The sequence below is a fragment of the Temnothorax curvispinosus genome, unplaced genomic scaffold (assembly GCF_003070985.1).
Source record: "Temnothorax curvispinosus isolate PA1 unplaced genomic scaffold, ASM307098v1 QBEX01017816.1, whole genome shotgun sequence".
Classification (NCBI taxonomy): Eukaryota; Metazoa; Arthropoda; class Insecta; order Hymenoptera; family Formicidae; genus Temnothorax; species Temnothorax curvispinosus.
The window spans coordinates 62738-85932 of NW_020227596.1; the positions used below are offsets into that span (position 1 = coordinate 62738).

General features: G+C 46.3%; 1 protein-coding gene across 2 annotated transcripts; it reads right to left on the reverse strand.

The window, feature by feature from the left end:
• Positions 1-6: 6 nt before the first annotated feature.
• Positions 7-21656, reverse strand: LOC112467777. 2 transcript variants are annotated; one of them, XM_025036574.1, is made up of 4 exons: positions 21177-21656; positions 9861-9974; positions 6182-6390; positions 7-3784 (listed from the first exon to the last, which is right to left on the reverse strand). In XM_025036574.1, exons 3-4 carry the CDS (start codon positions 6361-6363, stop codon positions 1417-1419), a joined length of 2550 nt encoding a protein of 849 aa, XP_024892342.1. In that variant the 5' UTR covers positions 6364-6390; positions 9861-9974; positions 21177-21656; the 3' UTR covers positions 7-1416. The 2 variants fall into 2 exon arrangements, with proteins under 2 accessions (XP_024892342.1, XP_024892343.1); XM_025036575.1 differs by lacking the exon at positions 21177-21656 and adding an exon at positions 11497-12145.
• Between the last annotated feature and the right edge of the window lie 1539 nt (positions 21657-23195).

Consider the following 23195-nt stretch of genomic DNA (forward strand, 5'->3'; position numbering starts at 1 on the left):
TGCGTATTGTATCTCGCAAAAAGTGTTTTATTGAGAAAGTCACATAAATTAATATTAAGCTAATATTAAGTGGCTAATATTGGTTTTGGTGTTATCACATGTCATAGACAGCCTGTTCGAGTTCACCATGGCGGATAATACAAAACGGTAATGACGGTATCGTACATTTTGCTGTACGTATGAACCACGCTGATGAAAACGCTGCGCACAGGATGCGAATAATTCTACGTAGTACGTACGGGATACGGATTAGCGCTTGAGATTCGCCGTTCATCTTTCTATGTACAAATTATTTAATATAAATAAACGAATCTCTACACTTGTAATGTACAAAAGGAATCGCGGGGGGTGCCCTCTCGACGGGGCACGGCGTCGCCTCGGCGAGAGGTCTTGTCATGAGAAATGCTGTGTACATATCTACATACAGAACCGTACGGACGACACATGTTCGACGTTCTGCGTAATAAATAGCGTAATGTAAATAGCTTATAAGAGTGCACGCCGCTGCAACCAGATTCATCTACCTGCGTGCGCCAGACGATGCTGCCGCAACTACGCCGACAAACGCAGATAGGAAATGAAGGGAGAGAAGAGAGGGGAGAAAGTACGTGGATGCAGTGCGTAAATAAGCGTAAAGACTAAAGCCTCCTTTCGGGTTCGGCGAACTCTAATACTTCTCGAGCCGGTTAACACCTGACGACTTGAGCGCGATAATGCTCTTAATACTAAAACGGATACTTCCGTTTAATGAATATCAAATAGCGGTTTTACGCGCCAGTTCGCCAATACGCGAGACGCAACGACTTTGTGCGTTTATTTTGATTACGGCCATGGTGCCGACGCGATATTACATATTCGGTTTTGCGACGACGCGCGACGTCGAGTTTCCAAACCCGTGTCGTTTTCGAAATCAACGATTGCGTCAGTGCACTTTTATTCTGCCAAATTAGGCCTCGTTACGCACAAGCGAAAGAATGTGTTGTCGGAAGAAAGACGTGTTTGACGTGGCAATTGGATTCGCACGTAGGAGAGTCGAGGACGTAAAGAGACGAGCCGCCGACTGCTCGGAACACAAACGTTCGCGTCGCTCGGTCTCATTCACACCACATTGTCCGAAAATAAAAGGTATCTCTGAAACACTTAAAGACCGTGACGAGTTTGAAAAGTATGCCGACCCACGTACCAAAACATACGCAAACCGTCCTTTCATCCGGCCACATTACTTATTGTCTCGATCGCTCCAAGTCCCTCGACGAGCTTAAACCACGTACGTAAACGCGGGCATAATTTACGCTGTCCCCCTCTGCATCGCGCGTATTCTTTCTCCCGTGTGATCGCAACGAACATCGAAGGAATCAGTTCTCTCGCGATTTCGACGCGCAGAGCTCTGCGCAATTTCGCGAGATTCATCGCGATTCAACACTCCTCCGTGGACGTGCTGGAGATCTGTGTGCTAGCGCCGCTGGAAAAACTGCTCCTGCAGGTCTCCACGGCGAGAGCGGTGTCAGGGACTTGGACGAACTGCACCTTCTCCTTGGGCCACCTGCTCCTGCCGTAGACGCAGTTGAAGATGTTGTAACGGTGATCCATCTCCAGGTGGCTCAGAGTACTGCTGTGCCGGCGCTTTAGCACCTTCTTCGCCATCAGGCTGCGATTGTTCTTGTAGGAGAGCTCGCGATGAAAGCAGAAGAACTTGCGCAGCTCCCGTTTCACCCGGCGAGACCGATAACCGAAGAGCAGCGGACTCGCGTAGGCGGCCAAGATCAGAAAGCTGAGCGCGACCACGTCGTATTCGTGCGGGAACATGTAATCCGAGTACTGTGGCAAGTTTTTAATCACGCTCAACAGCACGTACGGTGACCAGCAGATTAGGCCCATTACGATTACCAGCGCGCTGATTCTGGCCGCTCGGGTCTCTTCGCGATACCTGAACAGGGAGCCGTTGCTAATCCGGTGCTTGAGAGTGTTGATGTAGCTGCTGGTGCTGCGTACACTGGCCACCCGGTGCAACGTGCCCGGCTTGCCCGGAGCTGGCGTGATCGTCACGATGGGTGTCAGAAGGCAAGACGAGGGCTCCAAACTATTGTTCCCGATGTTTTCCGCGTTTCTACCAATCGCGTACGATTCCACATTGACGTCAAAAATGCCCGGTCTCGACAAACGGCGACTGGGTCGTCTGGATCTCTTGTTCTCCAAATTACCGCTGGGATTCGGGACCTCGTTTTGCATTATTTGCTCGCGTTCCGTCATCTTGACAGAGATCTCCTCATCGTCGACGCGACGAGTCGTCCTCTTGAAAGAGTCCCGTTCGAGATCTTCCACGTCATCACGCGGTTCCTCTGTCCTCTCGCACTTAGCGACCGAAGACAGGAGGTAATCGGAGGGCCTTCGATCCGTGATCTTGCGAGTTGTTTTAGGAACTTTCAAAGAATCGAAGTAATTGTAGCGTCGCTCGTCGTCTTCGGACTCGGAATCACTCGAGTCCGCCCCGGCGATCCATCGAGAGGATTCCCGGACCTCATCCGTTAGATCGCACGAAGATTTCCGTCTCCGATCCGCTTCCGAATCGCAAAACTTGTTCACGACGAGGTTCTCGTAGGACGAAACACCGCGTTCTCTCTTGAGGTAGTTTGTCTGCAGATCCGCCGCCTCCGTTAAATTATTATCGTCTTGATCGCGCGGCGGCGACACTTCCACCGGTTGCAGTCCTACTGTGAAAACGACCCCCGACGATGTCTTCTCGTCGCTCGGTCCCGTCTGTGCGGCGTCCGAGGATGCTGAAAAAGATCTCCGACGTGATATCTGATTGGCCGAGTGCGCGGTCTCGCTGGTCTCGTCGATGGACGAGAGACTCGAGATCTTGGGTATTCTGCGAAATTCTTCGGGAAACGTGTCAGCGGATTGATGCTGTGTCTTCGCGTAACCGTATGGATCTTCGCTGAAGCTGCCCGACGAAAGAATCGGTCGCGAGCCAGTCCTGCGGGTTCTCTCGGAGTTTCGATGCGCGGCTGAATAGATGCTGAGATAGATCCAGCAAACACCGGCGAACGGAAGCAGATACGCGAATACACTGTGCACGACCGTGTAAATGAGTCCGTAAGTAACAGAGTCACTGGTCATGGTGCGTAAAATCACGGTGGAGTTCTCGAGGAGGTCGATGCTGCTATCGATCTTGATTGAATCGAGCAACGTCGACGTCGCGCTGACGATCATCTCCTCCTCCTCCTCCTCCTCCTCGCTTGTCCCGTTGCCGAAGAACGCGAACGCAGATTCGATCGACGTCTCTGCCGTCGCGGTAACGTTTGGCGCGAACACGCGTTCGCGGTAGGACGAGTTGCCCGATAACACCAGTGTCGTGCTGCAGGAAAGCCACAGACTGCGCGGACTCGGATTCAACGCGGCGATCACGCCGAAGACCGCCGAGACCAGCCAGATGGAGACGATCAGCACAGCCGACTTGAGCTTGTCGACTCGGGCCCGGTAACGTAGTGGGTCCACCACGGCAAAATACTGATCGACGGCGATCAGCAGGACCGACAGCACCGACGACGTGGTGACGAGGGCGGTCGCACCTTCCGATATCGCGCAGATATTGCTGGCGGCCGATGCGGCTGATGAGGACGTCGGCGTCGACGTCGACGTCGGATCGAACGGCGACGCGATGTTGTCCGGCGTCGACGTGGAAGTCGTTAGAGTGTCCGCTGCCGCCGGGCCGTCCATCATCAGCAATGGGTTCAGCACCGCGCACGTCAGCAGATTCGAGACCGTTAGATTCATCACGAATCTGGAATTGAACAGAACGGACCGTTTTCAACATCGAACATTGATAATGTCCGACACCTGTGCGATTGTCTTAGATTAGCGAATGATTGATTGAATAACAATAGCTCATTGAAATGTGAGAGGTAGGTATAATTTTTTACGAGTAACAAATCAGTAAAATGAAAACACATTTACAGAAAATGAGATGCAGGATGGAATGTAGGATGAGGAGAGAAGAAGGGAAAAGTATATTTTATTATTCCATTTTATACGCGTCAATTTTGAATCAGTATGACTTATTGATAACCGAAACAAATAAAAACGTATTCGTTAGTGAAAAGCGACATTAAAAAGATACAAAATCACAGAAGACATTGAAAAAACAGGAAGCAGAATTTCATCGCTATATTCTTTTGCTACGCTTTCAATTACAAGTCACGTGTTATCTTATAACAAACACGAACGTTATCATGTGATTTGTATCGAATCGTTTATTTTTACTCTTCGTGGATGGATTATATTCGCCGTTTCTGCAAATACGACAAATTCGTCTCGGGAACGGAGGCATTTAAAGGATTCATGGTGTTTCGTTTCACTTGTTTGCGCTGTCAATAGATCGACGAGCGAATTCCGTCAACACTGAAGCTCGCTTTGATCTAAGTATAGCTCAGAAATATCGTTCGCGTTTTGCAAAACACGTTGGATGGCGCGATAATAAATGAATTTTCCTTTTTTCAACGGTAGAACGAAACGTTACGCATCTTCGAGTTGCACTGTTAACAGCGACGAAATGTTCTCAAAATACGACAGGTTTATTATTACATTTCGTTGCAGCGGTTGCCAGAGTTTGGTACTCGGCGAGTAATTGATTTCCTGGCTCAGCAGGTGGAGGTCTACGTAATAACAATGATAGATCCAGTGGCGCGGATCTATTAATACGGCTTACTAATATCAACTGCAAACGTTTGCTTTCGCGGAAATTGGTTGAGTCTCGGGTCAATCGGGTTTCAATAAACGTGAGCTGACATTACATTCGTTTCTCGACGCAGGGACATTATTTGCGATCGCACAATGTTCGAGCTACATTGATTTGCACGAAATTTTATTTGTACAATAAACAAAGGTACTCCGCACTACGACGACAGTCATCTTACGTCTTCATGTACGCGGTTATTTTTACGTTGTCTACCTTCCGCCTTTCAGCATTATGTCGCGTCGACGACGACACACACATACGACAACGAAATCACAAACTGGAATATTTAGACTGGCAGAGTCCCACGAGGAGCACGAGATTCGTGTAGTCTATAGAAACGACGCTTCGAAACGATATTTTATTTACGAGCATGATGGAAAATACATCTGTATGCTCTCCACATGCAGAAGGACACGAACGCGGGCGAAAATAATTTTCCTGCTATTGATAATTCAACTAAATCTCGACGTTCTTGACGAAACACATTTTAATGCAATGCAGATTCCTAGAGATTCTAGGAAGAGAGACCCATTCTATTTTCCTGAAAGTACCTACGATATTTAATAAATTCGAGGTATTCGTCAAAGCGTTTTTAATTCTAACACGTTTTCGGAGTAAATAATAATCATTTCTATTTATTACAAATCGCAGCATTACTGCGCTTTGTTTTATTACGTTTTATCGCGGAAAAGCCATAAAGTTCGGTTGATTATCGGGGAAAAAAAATGCAAATGCTGCATGTCACTGCGCACATAGGGTTATTAACCTTGGCATAGAACGCAACAATGCGTGAAATAAACGCATAATGTAAGTATTATTTATCGCTGGCGTCTCGAGTGGATATTACGCGAAAATACGGCAATGCCTAAATATATTATTTCCACCCCTCGTTGTCTCCCGCGCACTCTGATTTTATTTCCGGTTTGGCGCGAGACGCTGCGTATGTACATCCGAGACTCGCACTCGTGAAGCGTTCGTAAGTATGTCCCTTGTATCTTTTGCGATCTTCGCTGTCCGCGAGAATCATTACGTATTACGTTCGTCGTTGCATGCGTCAACAACGTCGCGTTAACAAATTTTAAAAACTGTCGCCCACGAGGATTGACGTAGTTCACGTAACTGACGGGGTCGCTTATCGACGACAATGTGATAGCAATTTTGCAACCGCATTAACGTCAATGATATTATTTATGCATTATTCCTTTTCCTACGAATAAACAAGTGCGCAATAGCTCGGAGATACCATCTTTTTTTTTACATTGAATAACAAAAGTGTTTGGGACACAGGGAGATGTAACAAAATGTTAGATAAAAGTCTCGAGGCATTAATAGCGCGATAGTGAAGGTGAATGACGATGTTTCTCTTCGCAACCGAAGGAAAGGAACGACTCGAACATTTTCAACTTGATTATATGCACGGCACGAAACAGTCGATCCACTAACCTGTTAGAGATGGTGCGTAGTCCTGGCCTAACGAGAAACGCGAGCAAAAGAGTCGCGTTGAGGAGAAAGCAGCCGAAGAGCACGAAGCTCCAGGCCGCGATCCCCGGATTGTTCCACCATCTTTCCAGATTTCCCAGGTCCGCAACCGGTCCTCCTCCAATTCCCGTCGCAGCTCCATCCATTCATAAATAATAAGTGTATGACGGGGCCTAGAACAGAACGCAGCGCCGTTTTCATTAGAATCGGCCGTCAAGCTCGAGATCAAGATTGATCCCTTCAATTAACTTAGCACGAAATTAATTCATTTTATTAATTCATAATATTGATGTGCCGAGGAAACGATGCTGCGAGTTGAAGAAATTAAATTTAGTTTGAGCGAATTCTAAAAAAGTTGCGGTGGATCACCGCGCGATAAACTCTTCGATCACGGTCCAGCTTGTTTCTCGGACGAGGCTGGACAATTTCCTGTTGCAGAATTGCGCTCTCGAAATGGGTTAATTTTCGCACGACGTCGCCGTCGCGAGGAAATAGCGCGACCCCGACGCACGACGCCCTGAAGGAGTTCCCGTCGACATGTATTTTTGGACGGATTTTCCCGTACGCACGTGCTGCGAAAATATCCGCGTGGACACGCACACGCCCAATTGCACGCGCGCGAACGAGATTTTGATCGAGATCGCATGGAGATTTTAAGAGAGATTTTAAGAGAGAGAGAGAGAGACGAGCGCACGTGACGCGCCTTTTGTGCTCCACTCGAAAAAATGGCTCCCCGCGAACATTGTTGTTTGTATAAATAACTGTCCGAACAAATACGGCCGATTTAAATAATAAAAGAGAGACCAACCTCGGAAACGGAGACCGAGGTTAATGTAATGAAGACATCTTCTGGATATAGTGCGCTGTACGTTTCTTAGCTATCTCTGTCTCTGCCTTTTCTCGCATTTAAACTTATGTTCTCTGTGCTGATAATAAAACAGACTGATCTAAAAAGATCAGTGGGCTGCTGTGCGCGTCACATGAATATAACTTTAAACGGGGAAAAACATGCTTTTGTTCGCCATCGTGGCACTCGGAGCGTGCAAACAAAAAGCGTGAAGATATGTAACGCGTTTCGAAAATAAAGCGACACCTCTCTCTTTCTCTCCTTTACCCGATTGACGTCAAGTAATGTTTTTCGATTGATATTATCGTTATCCGCTCGTTTAATTTCTTTGCACCGCTGTTACTTCAATGATCTACCGCGATTAAGTCAATAATCATTATCGCACATCTTTCCATTTATCTCTCAATCCGCATGAAGTGTTCGCTTTTGAAGTGCCTGTTTAAACGCCTCTCGCGGCGTGATTTTTAATATAAAATATACTATCAAGATAATCATTTTAAAATCATGTCAATCTTAAATTTCCTGGCACTTGAAGCGCGACGGTCTATAATTAATCTTGATAAGAAATACTTCATCAGATAAAGATCTCTCATTTAGACTTTATATCGCCCGTTTAAGACGGCCAATATTTAAACTATAGTGTCGTAAACTATTTTAGTGTTAAACGACAATGACCTGAATTCCATCAGTCTTATCTGTAAAATACGCCGAGATTCGCTTAGACTTGACTTAGAAAAATAATTAATCCGCGATATAATTCCCGATATGACACATATTCTTTTCTTTCGTGGGTGAATGGCAGAAATGGAGAGAGAGAAAAGTCTATATAGCAGTCTTTGTACGATATAAAATGGGATCATATAAGTTCGCACACAATTCTTTTCTGTAATGAAGAATAATGGGAAAGAAGGAAAGCCAACAGAGAAGTGGTGTCCATCATGTCAGCGTGCAGCGATCGACCTTACGCTCGATTGCTGCGAAATCTGGCAGCAGTTCAAGACTCGAGTCGTTGAGAGAACGAATGAATGAGAGAGAGAGAGAGAGAAAGAGAGCGTCTCAAAGGCATCAATCCTACGATGACACGTACAGACAGTCGTTTATTTCCGTTTGACGAAACTCTCACGAAAAATATTACTATATAGGAGATCTGATCACGCAACATGCATCTCGCCAGTCAGCAGCCGAATGATTTATTATCTTGGTCGATCATTTCCGAAATCCCATTATCGCATTACTCGACGACGCAAACGTGCCAATGGAAACAAGCAGAATCCCTTGTGATATTTTATGAAGCGAGTGATAACAACAGCTAAGCCGGAAAGACTATTTTTTGTACATACATACGACGCCCCGTTCTCGTTGTGTAATAAACACGCGCGATCCCGTCTTTAACTCGCTCTTCCACGGTATCTCTCAGACTTGGCTCCTCGACGCGTGAGAGGGGAATGTCATTTCGAATGTACTTTTTATAACCGGTGCTGAATATTACGAGCAAAATCGTCGCGATATGTTCCGCAATAAAAATGGTAGGTCTCGTAAACGTAAGACATTGCAAGAAAATGGGAAAATAAAAGGCACGCTCTCCTCGATATATATTTCCGATATACAGTTATAATATTATTTATAAAACGTCTTCTCATCTTCAAATTGCTTTAATCACCCGTGCTTCTAATTTAATCAAAATTAATTTTGTACAGTCTTTATAGTTTATTTTTCTTTAATATTTAAACTAATAATATATCGAACAAATGACAAAGATTCTCCTTAACTACTAACATTCTTTTTCGTTCAAACTTTAGGTTGATTTGACGCAGCTTCTAAATCATATAGTATACGCATAATCTACTCTCTAATCAGTTCATATACGTGTATTAGCACTCGACCGGAAGACAAACCAACAGCTGTCGCTGTACGGTTCGTCGCGTGCGATTCGGCGTCAGATTCTTGAGCTGCCGCTATAAAAGGCTCTCGACACTCGACACGCGTACCGATTATGTGAATTTCGCTGCGTAATGTATGCGTCTTGTAACGGCGCTATTTTCACGCGCATGACTCGATAAAGCGCGAAATCGCTTCCGCGCGAACGACCGCGACAACGTCTGCCATTGTGTATCCGTGCCAGGAATAGCGCGCAAAAATCTAAACAGAGTCGCGAGTCGCTCATTATCCCGCCCGCCGATTGCGCACGGCGCGATAACAGGACCGCTGCCGCGTCGCCGAGCCGCTCCGGCAGGCGAATCCGAAGCAGATGTCATTGTCATTCCGCGTAAAGCGTGCCGCTCACGTGAGCGGAGTCGACATGGACCGCGATATGTCGGCCCGCGCGATGCGGGTACGCGGAAATGTACATATATCGGGGGGAATTGGCGACGTCGGCGACGGCAGCGTACGCCTCCGGCGGCTCCGATAAGGCGTCGAATCCGCGTTTTCGATGCGCGCGTCAGCGACGTTCCCCTGCTGCCTGCTCGCGGCGCGGCGCGGGCGCTTCGCAACAGGCTTCGAGCGAAATCTTCCACGAGACTCAAGTCGCTGGAGTTTAATAGTTTATCGCTCGTGTAGTAAGAACGGTACAACAACACACAACGAAACGCAATGTCGAACGACATTTCGAAAGCTCTTCGTATTTTTACGCGACAGTTTCGCCACGAGTCCTCGGACAGCTCGGAGGCGCAGCGGGCTGCGTTCCGGACGCAATTTATCAGGCGCGCGAAGACAAATGTCTCGGAAATCTCTAACGCTTTCGAAGGTCGTTCGAAATTGGGTTAACAAGAAATTGGGTGGAGACCGGTAACTCACCAGAGATACGTGAAACTCTTAGTCGACGGTAATCTTGACGATACAAGGGCGTGACATGGCGCCGATCGCGTCTATTCCCTTCGCCCTGGCTCTCCGTGCTTCAATCCCGAAGACCTTGAAGATAAAATAAACACGAGAAGCATTATTCTTTCTGTTCTTTCATTTTCCGATAAACAATATTTTTCAACCATTTCTTATCGTCTATCGCGACCACGCAACCCCGGAACATCCGCGAGATGCAATTGGAAATCAATTTTGCGTAAGAAACTATAAGAATCTTTCATGATTGTGATTTCAATATGAAAAAGTATCTAATCTGAAAATATATGGTGTAAGACGTAACGAAAAATTTGGTAACTTTCTCGCGATACCCCTCTCATTTGAACGCAAATAAAAAAAGGCGTCTTCGAAAGATGTCGAAGAACGAAAGGAAGAGAGAGAAATTGTAAGTAAGGTTTAAGTTACGTCAGAATTTAAACTCTGCAATCTGTTTTGCATCTAAATACGTTCTCGATGTCATACACGCCCTCTTCGAAAGTAATTATCGAATCTGTTTCTCAATGACGATAAGTCGGCAGGTGCATTCATGGATCGAACAGACCACAGTGATAAGCGATGTTTTGTCGCGTTTATCGAGAAGCTAAGTCATGTATCGACAATGCTCTTTCTAGATCTTTCGAAATACCAAATGCCGGCTGGCATCGCATCGTCCGCGATCGATTCGCGAGGATTGATTTAATTCCGGAAGTCCCGCGAACTGACTCCATCAACGTAATTCCCTGTCGCGTTTCGCTCAAGGTAAAATTGTGCACGAGCGGAAAATTCATCAGAATAGACAACACTTGGGAAAATTACACGTGGCGCTACAGGATCTCAAAGTGCAAGGTCACGTTCGAGCTGCGGATCAAAATTGAAACTTCGAACGATAATGAATTCGATTTGATTTCGATAAAACTTATAAAGAATGTTCTGGAAGGTTTGTCAAAATGCTACGAAGTTGATGAAAATTTAATATCATATTCTGTATTCTCTTTCAAAGTTCAGGGTCACAAACAGATCGATTCTCAATTTAGATAAAAAGTTTTTTAATATATCCGAGTTTTTTAACACGTAACTTTATAGCATGGCAGAGAAAAGTGTAAAACACCAATATAATGATATTTTACACACAAGTAGATCATCGATAAATAAAAATATAGCAACAAAATTTGGAACGATTTACAAAAATTTTATTTTTGAAATTTTTTTTGAAAAAAAAAATAGTAACAGTTATTTACAGTCACTAAATCTATGTCTTTTACATTTCTATTAAATTTGCCGTAACTATTTATATACATTTTTTGTTTTTGGATCCCTGGAAAATTAATGACTTTTGGTTAGGACGGTATCTCCAGAACATCCTTAAGACACGGTAGAATCCTTTTGTTACGCGCGTTAAAAAAAAATATACATCCAGAGTAAGATGTTAATACACACATTATCTCGCTCTGTAAACCGGAAGATATATATAATTCGTTTAAAAAAAACAAGCTTCTCGCAAAAAAATCGCGATTTCGTGAAAACAAACTTTGACCCCCGCCGATTCGCGCGGCGTCTATTACATGGGGTTGTGGGATTCATGAAATTTTTTACTCACCCCGTGTCGCGTAAATCAAAATCCATTCGTAAACAACATTCCCCTGAGTGTTCGCTTTCGTCCGAAATTTTCAAGAGACTGGTAATCGCACGAAGTTCTGAACACCATGGATCATCGATGATTTATCCACGAACGCGAAAGTCACTTTAAGTAATTGACAAAAATAAATCTCCCTCGCGAGAGGAAGGCGGTGGAAGTTGTCAAACGCGGCGCGAGGAGGAGACGGCCAAAAGTGGCAGCAAGTGCTTCGTATGTCTCGCAAGAACCAACTGGCACCATGAGCAAACAACGTGAGACTGAAGAACCCCGCCATTGACGAAATGTTTAAAATCACTTTAGGGAAGAATGCAGGGAGGGGGGACATCTATATTTAACGCTATAATGTTAGTACACCGCGGAGTATCGTATGATTGCCCGAGAGCCAATGTTATATCTTATCGACCTCGGATAAAGCGTCGCCGGTCTTATTGCAACGCAATCTTGCGAGATTACGCCTCGCGCGTATTATCTAGTCGAGGGACGCGCGCGAGAGAATTAACATACCAGAACGGAGACAGGACAGGTGTGGAAAGTGCGCGTGGCGAGGGCCGGGGTCAACGTTATTAAGATCTGCAATGCATAAAAGTGTCCTTAATCCTTGCCACAGCCGTGGACGAGGATCGTAAAATATCACCGAGCGTCCTCATCGCGATGCAGATGCGTCTTTGCGTCGCCACTTTTTACGTCGCATCTCAGCATCGATTACATTAACGAAACAGCGAGCGCGAGAAGTTGACGCCTCAGCACTTTTTGCAAGGCGTCTCTTGACAGCGGCGCTCGTAATTAAAATTAATCAATTCATCGCTCGCGCGGACGCGGAAGCAATCATCTCCTTTTTTCCCCTCGATCCCTTATTTATTATTATGTCGTTCTGTCGTCTGCGTTCTCGTCACTTCCGTATTATCCCGGAGGAAGAAAAAATATTTACGCGTATCGCACGGAATTCCCTGATATCGTATCACCGCCTTCGAATTCATATCGCCTTATTAACAACAAAATAAGAGAGTCGTTCCTCGACACGGCTGCGAGAATGCGTGGGCGCGCGAGTCAGAGTGTCGTTGAATCAGCTTCATTTCCTGGTTGAACGAATACCGAGATGTTCCAAATTCCCCGGCGTGTACCGTTCTCTTCTCCTCTACACGTGTTCTTTTTTTCTACGGAGTCGCGTGTGAACGGCATCACGATCGCTGAATCCGAAAATTTACTCTTCAGAAAGTCAATGAATTCCTTTTCCTCTTTGTCAGATGTATGAATAATTTTAACATAAATTGCCGGGACTATCAATGAAGATTTTCGACGTCCGTCCGACGACCGTTGGTGTTTGACAGTCAGCAAAATATTCGCAGCTGATTACTATTACTGCTGACAGACGCCGTAAAAGTATCTTTATACATACATGACGCTGCTTGTTTTTAACTCGCGTTATAATCTTTGTCTCCCAGGAGGTCTTATCCCACTTTTAACGCCGATAAGCATAATATCCGGCGCGATAATTGCGTATATAATAAATAATGCAATGCTACAAATTGCCGCAAAAAAAAACTTAGTCTAGCACTGTTGCGAAGCTACTTGTCTGCTCTTGTCGATTATCCCATTAAGATAATTATACCCGTTTAATAGGAATGAAGCTTATACATCTCGTTCCGCGTGTAAGGATACATTATACGGAATAATACATTTTTCAAAGTCTAATCGCGCGCGTACAACAACGGTCTACTTATTTCAGTGCATGTGCGATTGCCCCCAAGTAGGTACGCTAGAATTATTGCAGTTTCTGTTTTCCCGATTATTAACGAATTTAGAATCGACAAAAAAATTCTATCTTAAAAATCTCGAATAAGCCACGGACTTTTCGTCTTTCTTCAGCGACTTAACGGTATCGTCGAGAAAGCGCGATAATTCTGACACTCGCCAGCGAGTCTCCGGGACGGCAAACAAAGAAAGTTAAACAGGAAAAAGCTACTTTAAATATCCGCTTTGAACATTGTAACCGTCAAATCTAGAACTCCAGGCCGCTCCCCGATAAAATAACGATATTTATCGAGAAAGCGTTTAGAACCACTCCAGGCAGCGAACAAAGAGAACTATGTAGGAACGAACGCAGCGGGCGGTGGTCCTATGCGGGTTTCCGACATCACTGAAACTTGTCTCGTTCTCGTGCTCGACGTTAGCTTCCGAAACAACGCAACCCGGAAACCGCGCGATATCCGTCACTGTCCCATCGAATAATGAAATTTTAATATCAGTTATAACTTATAACAAGCGGACAATCTTTCATCAGAAACTTATACTAACTCTACTTCTTTTTTATCCTTTGTAATCTCTATAGCGCATAAATCATAATACTTTAATAGCAGCAACACTTTACTTCAATGGGCGTATTAGAATCAGACTCCTAATCGGCTAATTAATACATTACAATAAACGTAATGATGTATCACGACATCGCATGGTAAAGTAATGGAAATGGTAAAGAATGACGCATTCTGACTTCCTTGAATTCATCAGATATACTGTAGCTCTGTTGAAATTTCAGACAAAATGAATAGTAAGCATAGAGCGAACATTGAACCACTCCAAGAGTCGTTCGAGATGGAATCGGTGACTTTTTGACGTGTACTCGCTGCAATTTGTTCCGAGCGGACGCACTCCGTTTTTTTCTCAAGACCTGTCGCGTTTCCTGAGAGAAAAAAAAAGTGGACTTCCACCGCTACAATCATCCGCCGCTCCAAGCGGCGGAAACTTATGACGCGATCTTGTCGCGAGAAAAATGAATTTTTTTCCGTTATGCGAATAGCTTTTTCCTTCGAGCTTTCAACGCGCTCGTATCCCGCGTCGGCGCGGCGTTTCGCAACGCCGTGGCTTGTACGCCTCGGATCTCTCAATTAGCGAATTCCACGAGCGGATATCGGCGGACGGGAGCGTCGTCGTTTCATAGGCTTGTTAGCACCTTGGGCGCTGGCTCGCGGCCACTCGCGCGTAACTCGTGTTGCAACCCGCCACTGGTCACCGCTACATCCGTCAGCTCGGATATCGGCTAATAGCAAAGATCGGCTTAAAAGAGAGGGGAAGAGGGAGGGAACACACAAAGTACGGAGTGCACTATTTTAAGACGCGATAAATTGAAACGGTTAATATTTTTACGATATTAATGGCGGCAATTAATATCTGACACCAGGATACGCGACGGATTTAATAAACCTCGGCCTTGCACGCGCTGCAATTTTCAGCGTTTCCCCCGCGCGTGTTCTCTCCTCTCTTTATATCTTATTTTTATATTCCATTGTCAGCGCACGGCTACCGTGCTTATCCTTTAGCCGTGCCATGTCAGTGCCGACACCAAGGTTGATACTTTTTAGTTTGGTGCGCTCGTCAACGGATCGGTGATCTTGAAATATCGTCTCGACGCCTACGTCGGATTTAACGCCTTAAAATTTCGTCGTGGCGAAATGCATGAGCCGTTATTATAATAAGCGAGCCCCTCGAGCGGAATAATTATGCGTCGGATCGCGCGCGAGAGAACGCATCGATAGCTGCTCGCTTCGCCGAAGTTCGCCGCGGTGAAGGTATGATTTTATTCGAGAGAAAAAGCAAACGATACGCGCGCGCGAAATCGATCCGACGCGACGCGACGCGAGCTCGAGTCGCGTTAATTGCTTCGTGCGCGATCGCGTGTGTATTAACTTTTTGAATGGAGAAGGGTATGTGTAAATCGTTCCACGCCAATTTTTCCGCTAAATCGCAATGACACGTATGTGCGGAATGTATATGCGCTGTATCGCGCGCAAAGATCGTACAAATCAAGGTCGCGTGTGCACGTCGAAAAGTCGTGTATCAGCCTCGATCCGGTATTCGTTATCTACCTTTTTGGAATTTATAATTCCATTGATAAATTTTGCGAAAATACTTAACGGCTATCCACATTTCTCTCTCTCTCTCTTTCTCTTAAAATATCGCTCATGATCGATCAAGTCATGCAAATAATAATTCGTAAGCAATTTAAACATCGGGATATCAAGATCACATTCCTGCACGTCAAAAGGTTGTTGTAGATTATCTTCGATAACGCCTTGGTACTTCGGCCTCTCGGCTGTTTTCGAGACATATTATCTTGAGAAAGATAATATTTCGGAGGAAATACTTATGAGAGCACTCTCGATATATCGTTGACGATCCAAGTGATACGATCTTTGAAGTTACGCGAATAATAACTACGCCCAGATGATCTCAGAATACCTAAACACTATTATATATATTACGTCAGGATATTCATATAGAACATTACGAGTACTCGCAGATAATTACTTATCGCGTTATGTGCTTTGATATCCGAGCGTCACCGTTGATATCCGATCCGAACACTATAATCCTGTTGACCTGCCGAGGAATGTTCCGACAACGTTCTAGCGTGTGACATTCCCATCTCAATCGTGTCTCGAATGATTTAGCACCGGTCAGGTAGTTAGCAAATGCAGCCAACAGTCGCATTAATCACCGGTCGCTATAATTAGTTCGGCGGAGCTAATAAGCGGATTAATTCAATTGATATACTTCACCTCATAAATTCTTCCCTCCAAACCAAACCGTGTCTACTCTCAACGAGTGTACTCGTCGGATTACATTTCTTCGACGTTACTACGTCGGTATTGCGACGTATATCGTGACACAATGATATATAGAGTAATATAGACGCATCATTGTCTATCAGTTATTTATCTCGCCGCATGCGTCGTTAAACAGAATCAAGAAAACAAATAGTTCACAGCGACTTCAGAGAATTGCTGGGGTGAATTTATCTTAGAATGTAATTCCCACGGATACTACCTGGGCGTTGCTGAATTTACAGACCCGCGTCATCGTTTACGCTTCCCGCTATTCCACGATTCGGTGTCGTCCGCTTCTCACGTAACTCGCGCGATATACTCCACCTCGGCAAACGCTGATAAAGGCTGAAAGATACAGAGCGCAACAATTCGAGGAATCCGGCGCGTTACAAAAGAGTAACCGGAAAACACCGAGCTATAAAAAAAGCTATGTAGCCGGGAGGACATGGGGCCCATTTTGTATATATGTTCGTCGAATTCCGAACGAATTCGTTATTCCCGGACTTTGTCACGTCGCGATATTCGGTCGTTGCATATACCTCCTCTCTCGTTCTCGCGACGATTGTACTATCGGGATCGTGCCTCGCGTTCGTCTCGTGTCACCCGAAGGAAAGTTCCTTAATCCAGCTCGAATCGTTTAATCGGCGTGGTATGAAAAAATATGCGGCTTTATCGTATCGCGCGGACGTACATCGCATATATATAACCCTCATTGGCCATCTAACGCGACCTCTCAACCTCACATTGTCATTTCTTTCTATGATCGACTTAGAAATCATTGGAAGAAGCTGAAACGCGCGGATAAAATGTCAAGATGCATGGTCCTTTAAAATTGTCTTTGGAATTATATTTATTAAAAATAACGGTTCAGATAAATTGTGACATGCCATAAAATACGTGTTATTTTTATAACAAGATACATCATTTTTATCACAAGATATGTTAATTCCCGTCTGAGTAGAACGCTGTCTGTTCTACGTATACGAAAATAAGCATATTTGAATGCGATTAACTCGACGTGTATTCTTAAACCATTCGAGGAACCCGCCCGGCCCTCATCTTCCACCATCAATAACGGCGAATGCGAAGCGCGCGCGCGCGATTAAATGTTGCAGCAACAGCCAGTGACATGCTGGCGCTGGCATTGCGCCGGTTATCGTTATCATTACCGGCACGATTTGCGCTCGTAATCATGGCACAGATCGGTCTGCACCCATCAGGCCTATGGCGAACTGGGTTAAGGCGAATGAGAATCACTGCTGACCGGGTCAGATTCTTATCAGGCATTAACACTAACTGCATCAGTCAGCGGGGAATCGCGCGAACTTTCCGAGATAATCGCGAGGAAATGTTGTAACGGTACTTTTCCAGGCTGTGCTCCTCCACGTTTTCCTATGGAAATCAAAGATAAGCCGTACGTAATCGACGCGGCGGCGCGGCGTGTGTCAAACGTCAGACAGATAATTAATGCGCTCGACTTGATAGCGACGGTAAGCGGTAACCAACTAATGCGAATGTGCGGAACTAGATTAAAGCCCCACGTACATATACAGATCCACACGGCGCGGCGGCGTAGCGGAGAGATTTCGTATACCGTACGTCCGGTGACCGGTACGAAATGCGATTAGAACGCGATATCGAAGCGTTCGAACCAAGTATATATACGCGGAGTAAAATGCGTCGCAGTTCGCATGTACGCGTTACGGGGTAATCTATTAAGCGCTGCACGTTACTTTCACTACGGGAGCTCTCGACTTTCTTACTTGTGAACCATAATTATATACGACATAACAGTAAATTTATCGGGTTTCCATTTTTGTTGCCATTAGAAAACTAAAAGAAATAACAGACTCGCGTATTTTGTATAGATCCTTGGCTCCGAGGAGCCTTGATTCCTCGTTCCAAAGACTGACTCTCTATATTTAAGATCCTTGATATCCCAGATCCCTGGAGCCGATAGTTTTTCTAATTGTTTATCGATCTTGAAACTTTTATACGCGTCTCCGTTGTGGGAATATTTCGCGTTTTCGCGTGTTTACGAAGCGACGTCGAAACGAAACGAAATAATATCGCCAAGTCAATTTTCGCGCATATACAGAGATCGTCGCGGTGGTGCGCTCTATTAAAAGACCGTCTGTAACAAAAATAACGGCGCATCGGGTATACTGTTCCATCGTGGATTCGCACAGCCGCCTAATTTCGCTCGGTGGTACACGTACCACCGAGCGGCGTACCTGCCAGTCACTTTCGGTCATGTCCGGCGTGATGGAAATTTTTTTTAGGGACTCCTGACGTCAATCGGCCCCGGCCGAGGAAGAATTCTGAATGAGATCCGTGCCTTCCTTTAACGGCTGTAATTATTATCGGCCGCTCATTGTTGTCGGTAAACAGATGCCGCGTATACTGGTTTGCTTTCATTTCGTTTCGCGCGTCCCCCATATGATACGACGAAACAAAAGGGAAGAGAGGAGTCGGTTCTCTTACGATCGAAAGTAAACGGCATTATTGTTTTTACTATTCGACGCGTAGAAAGATTGCATTGTTAACGATGACATCAGTCGGGTACAATAGCAAACACCATGTAAAGTCGCGTGAATCATCGTGCACCTTCCTTAAGTGTAAATGCACGCGCCGCGAAGTCATTAAACCTCATTTGACTTGTAGAGAATACCGCGATTCGCATATCCGCGAGACATCGATTTGCAGAAGTCGACAAGTATACGCGCGCATATGCGAGTGGACCCGCGAGCGAACTAATTAATCATTTTCACTGGAAATGATACATAAAAGCGACGACAGCGGAGAAAAATACCTGAATAAAAACATCGCCGTAATATTATTGGAAGCGATAAATATGTCATGGATTTCTAATACAAAAAAGTGTTTAACGACCGTCGTTTTTTTTTCAATCGTGATGTAAGGGATACGACACATCACATTGGGATTCACGTTCGGAATCATTGGGAATCGCATCGATTTCTAGATATTACATCTTATGTAAAATAGACCTCGCAAATCGGCGAGCACTACTTCTCGCGAGTTGAAGGAGAGTTTCGAGATACACGAAAGAGAGAGATATGGTAAGAGGGATCCGTCGTTAATAATGTTTCTACGCGCGTAAAAATACTCTTCAGAAGTTAACTCGCGATTGCGGGGGGTCGTAAATTTCCGATCGCGATACACAGCCGCGCGAAAACGCGAAACGTGCACAGGCGCTCTTGCACGGCCGTATAATACCCCGTACCAAAATAAACCGCGAAAATTCTACGGGGCAGAAACCGATACCGAAAGCGGCTAGCCACGGTTCGCCGTATAGCGAGGCAAAGGTCGGCTACGATCCCGAACGAAATATATTACGCAAGTTAGCATAAATACGAACTTTCTAAACGCGCGCGCGCGCCGACGCGTCGCGCCGTCTCCGAGCTACGATCTTGATCCCGGTTAAATGTTTTTATATGCGAATTTATGTCGCGTCGATGCGGCAAAACGCGGAGAAAACTTCGGCGGGATGTGTTTCTCGCTCGTCCCCGCTGATCTCTCTCCACCGACCGCTCGTCTCCGAATCACGGATTTTTTTTTAACGCGCACACGCGTCTGTCACGCGCTATTTTGAAATATCTCATCCGCCGCTTGACGCGGACCGTCGAAAATAATGACGCGACGATGCCCCGGATGCCCGCCGACGACGCCAACGGTACCACCGGCTTTCGATCAACGGAATCTTCCGCCTTTTATTTTCGCGTCGCGAAAGGGGAAAAAAAAGAGGAAAAAGGCGAACGGCCATGGAGAAACGTCGATCGGTTCGTTGCGCCGAGCGAGTGCCTATGCTGCCTGGGCGCGTTGCAATGGAACCGCGAGCGTTTCGAATGCTAACTCTTGACGGATTACGCAAAGTCGCGGTCGGTGCGGATAGAAATATAACGTATGCGAAATAAGTCGAGGTTGGGATAAACGGACACGCATATTTCGATCGTTCGCCGTCCAGTGACCTTTCGGCCGTCGATTTTACATCAATAGATATTATTAGATAGATGTATACACATATCTTTAAATCATCTATTTATCAAAACATACGTGAAACAGTTATGGACAAACTTTACGAGGCAGATTAAACTGCGAACATTATTGCCCACGTAAAAATTATCTATTCTTTTTTATGTTAAAGTATTCCGATACGCGATATCTATGTCATGAAACTGACATTTCGGAATAGCACGTCGCTCAAAACGACCGACACGGCTCCGATGTACCTTATACGTACTTATACGTACGAATAATTTCTCGAACGGAAAGCTCGGTGTTGGAACGAGACGTGCCTCGTGCCTCCATCGCTGGCCTTTGTGGGATATGCGGCAATCCTTACTCGCCGGGGGAAACCCCGCCAATGAGACACACGACGCCTAATGACATCGCGGTTCGCATTTGCATAGCTTAGGCGTGGACGGAGAAATTCGCGCCTCCGCAACCGTTTCGAACTAGCGGGAAAAGTAATGACACGACGCGACACGCAACGTAGTCCGTGCTCCAAATCCAATTTCGAAGTAAACACGAATCTACGGAGCGATCTATGAGTCGTAAGGGAAAGGTACTAATACCCGAACATTTAAGCATAGGAAATGTACCGATACCTGAACACGTATCTGTGTCTGGATATCTTTAAAAAAATATAAATTTATAAAAATAAACGTTTGAATATTATAACTGAAGTTTCAAACTACAAGAAAAAATACTTTTATCTTTGATTTTAATTCGCGTTATATACTTATAAATAATAAAGGTGTTCGGATATAGGTACATGTTCGGGTATTGGTACCTTTCCCTTACCTTATTGCAGCGAAATTTAAATAAAAAAGTATTATCGAGCGAATTGAAGAGAACATTTAGACGACAGATTTAAGCACCAGATAGGTTCCAGGATTCGGCTGGAATCGCGCGAGACGCCTCTCGGAAGAGCGTGCGCCGGCTCCGTCGAGCGTAAAGGGTTAAAAGCGGGATCGTCAGCGTCGGACTGACACTCCGAGAAGATAGGTTACTCACCGTAAGAATATCCCCGACTCGGCAGCCTCCTCGTTTTTCCCGCGTCGCGACTCGCAGGTAAATTCAGGCCGACGCGACGAGTGGTTCAGCTCGCCCGCTCGGGTTGGCTGCGGGGAGAGTCGCCGGTCGCCCGCGCGCGCGGCTGGCCGTTGCCCCGAGTGTCAAACGGCACGGACAATGGCTCGTCCTGACGCTCGCCGGCCGCATGTCAGGGGGACGCGTGCTCCGAGCTTCTCGAGACCCGGCAGGCAGGGTAGAGAGACGGAGATGAGTGAGAGAGAGAGAGAGAGAGCGGCGTTTGCGACAAAGGGGAGTCTTCGTGTTTTTTACGCCCGTGCGCGCCCTCCGCACCACCGCAGCGACGCCACGAGCCCACGAAAGAGACGCGGTACCCCCCGCGCGTGTACGCGCTTCCCCTGAAACGTTGGAAAACGCGCGTCCCACCACACGCGCCGCGCGACGCACCGTAACGGACTGAAGTGAGCGCGTAATACTTCGCGAGAGCGCGAGATCCGAGCCGCCGCGCCGAGCCGCGCGCCGTACCGTACGGTACCGAGCGCGCCCGATCGCCGCCGCGACCGGCCGCCGAGACTGGCCGAAACCGCGCGGGATACCGTCCCTCTCGCTCTCTCTCTCTTTCTCTCCTCCTTTCTCTTCCCTTCTTTATGTCGCTCTCTGTGCCCGGTCGTTCTCTTCTTTTCTCTCTCTCTCCCTCTCTGTCTCGCCCGTATATGGGATGCCTACCGCAACCTAGCAACGGCATCAGTGGAAACCTCCAACGCGCTCTGGACTACTCTTTCCTCCACCCCCACCTCCGTCGATCTTTTAACGATGTCGACGGCGGACTTTTGCCCTTTGGCAAAAAAAACCGATCGGAATCGTCGCGATTTGTTACCCGAGCGAGGTGAAAGGGAAGGTCACTCGCGCGGTCGTCTCGACGTTGTGCCTCGTTAGCGAAACGTTTTCGTGCGAGAATTAAGTTCCATAATTGCATTCTCTTACACACACACACACATGGGAGACATTAATTAAGGAGATGTCCTCCCGCGTTTCGATGCGTGACAGGCGCGTGATCGCGATTCGCTTCCCGTCGCGCTCGCGCGCGCACGAGAGTCGCATCCGTTTACCTTTTTGGAATCTCGCGATGACGTATCCTGACGGCTGCCTGTGCAAATCGCGAATTTGTACGTCGATACAAATTGCCGGTCACATGAGCCAGCCGTATTGATAGACGGCCGTCGGTGATTTAACGAGCGCCGCAAACACACACACGTCGTGCGCGTGGACAATTTTGCGAAAGGCGGCTTGTAGACGAGCACGTGAGTGCCCGTCTACATAAATTCATAAAAAAAAGGAGACCGCTCGTGCATACACGTACGTACACCCGCGCTCCCGCTAAATGCGGCCGCGCGGTCTCCGTATGTTTTAGGAATCGACCAGTTTAAACTGGTTAACGCGTCGTGTCTGACCGCGAAGCCCGCGACCGTAAATCACCGACGTGTCGCGAAACGTCGTGTAAATAATAGAAAAATTCTGCGGGAAAATCTGCGTCAAAACGTGAAACGGGCGTGAGATTGTTCACTCGGTGAACCCACCATACTCGCAGAAAACTCGTTTTGTAAAAAAAAAAAAAAAGAAAAGATAGGAAGAGAGCAAACATCCTGCTCGACGATACGAGGCTTCCCTTTTCTCGCACCCTTATAAGTGCTCTTCACACTACGTATCGCGGACGCGGATCGGATTGAGATTGCGGATCGCGGATCGTAATCTAGCCAATCATGGACGAGCAGCTCATCTGTGATCGGCTGATATCCGATCCGCGATCCGTAATCCCAATCCGATCCGCGTCCGCGATACGTAGTGTGACACACGGGCATTACGATTTTCGTTCGACTCGATTCCCGCGTTATTGTTTATATGCCCACGCTCTCTCCCTCTCTCTCTCTTTGTAAACACCCTCCGCGGAGTATCGGACAGTCGGGCTCTGTCTGTACAGAGCGGGCGTTATTTCAGGGTATC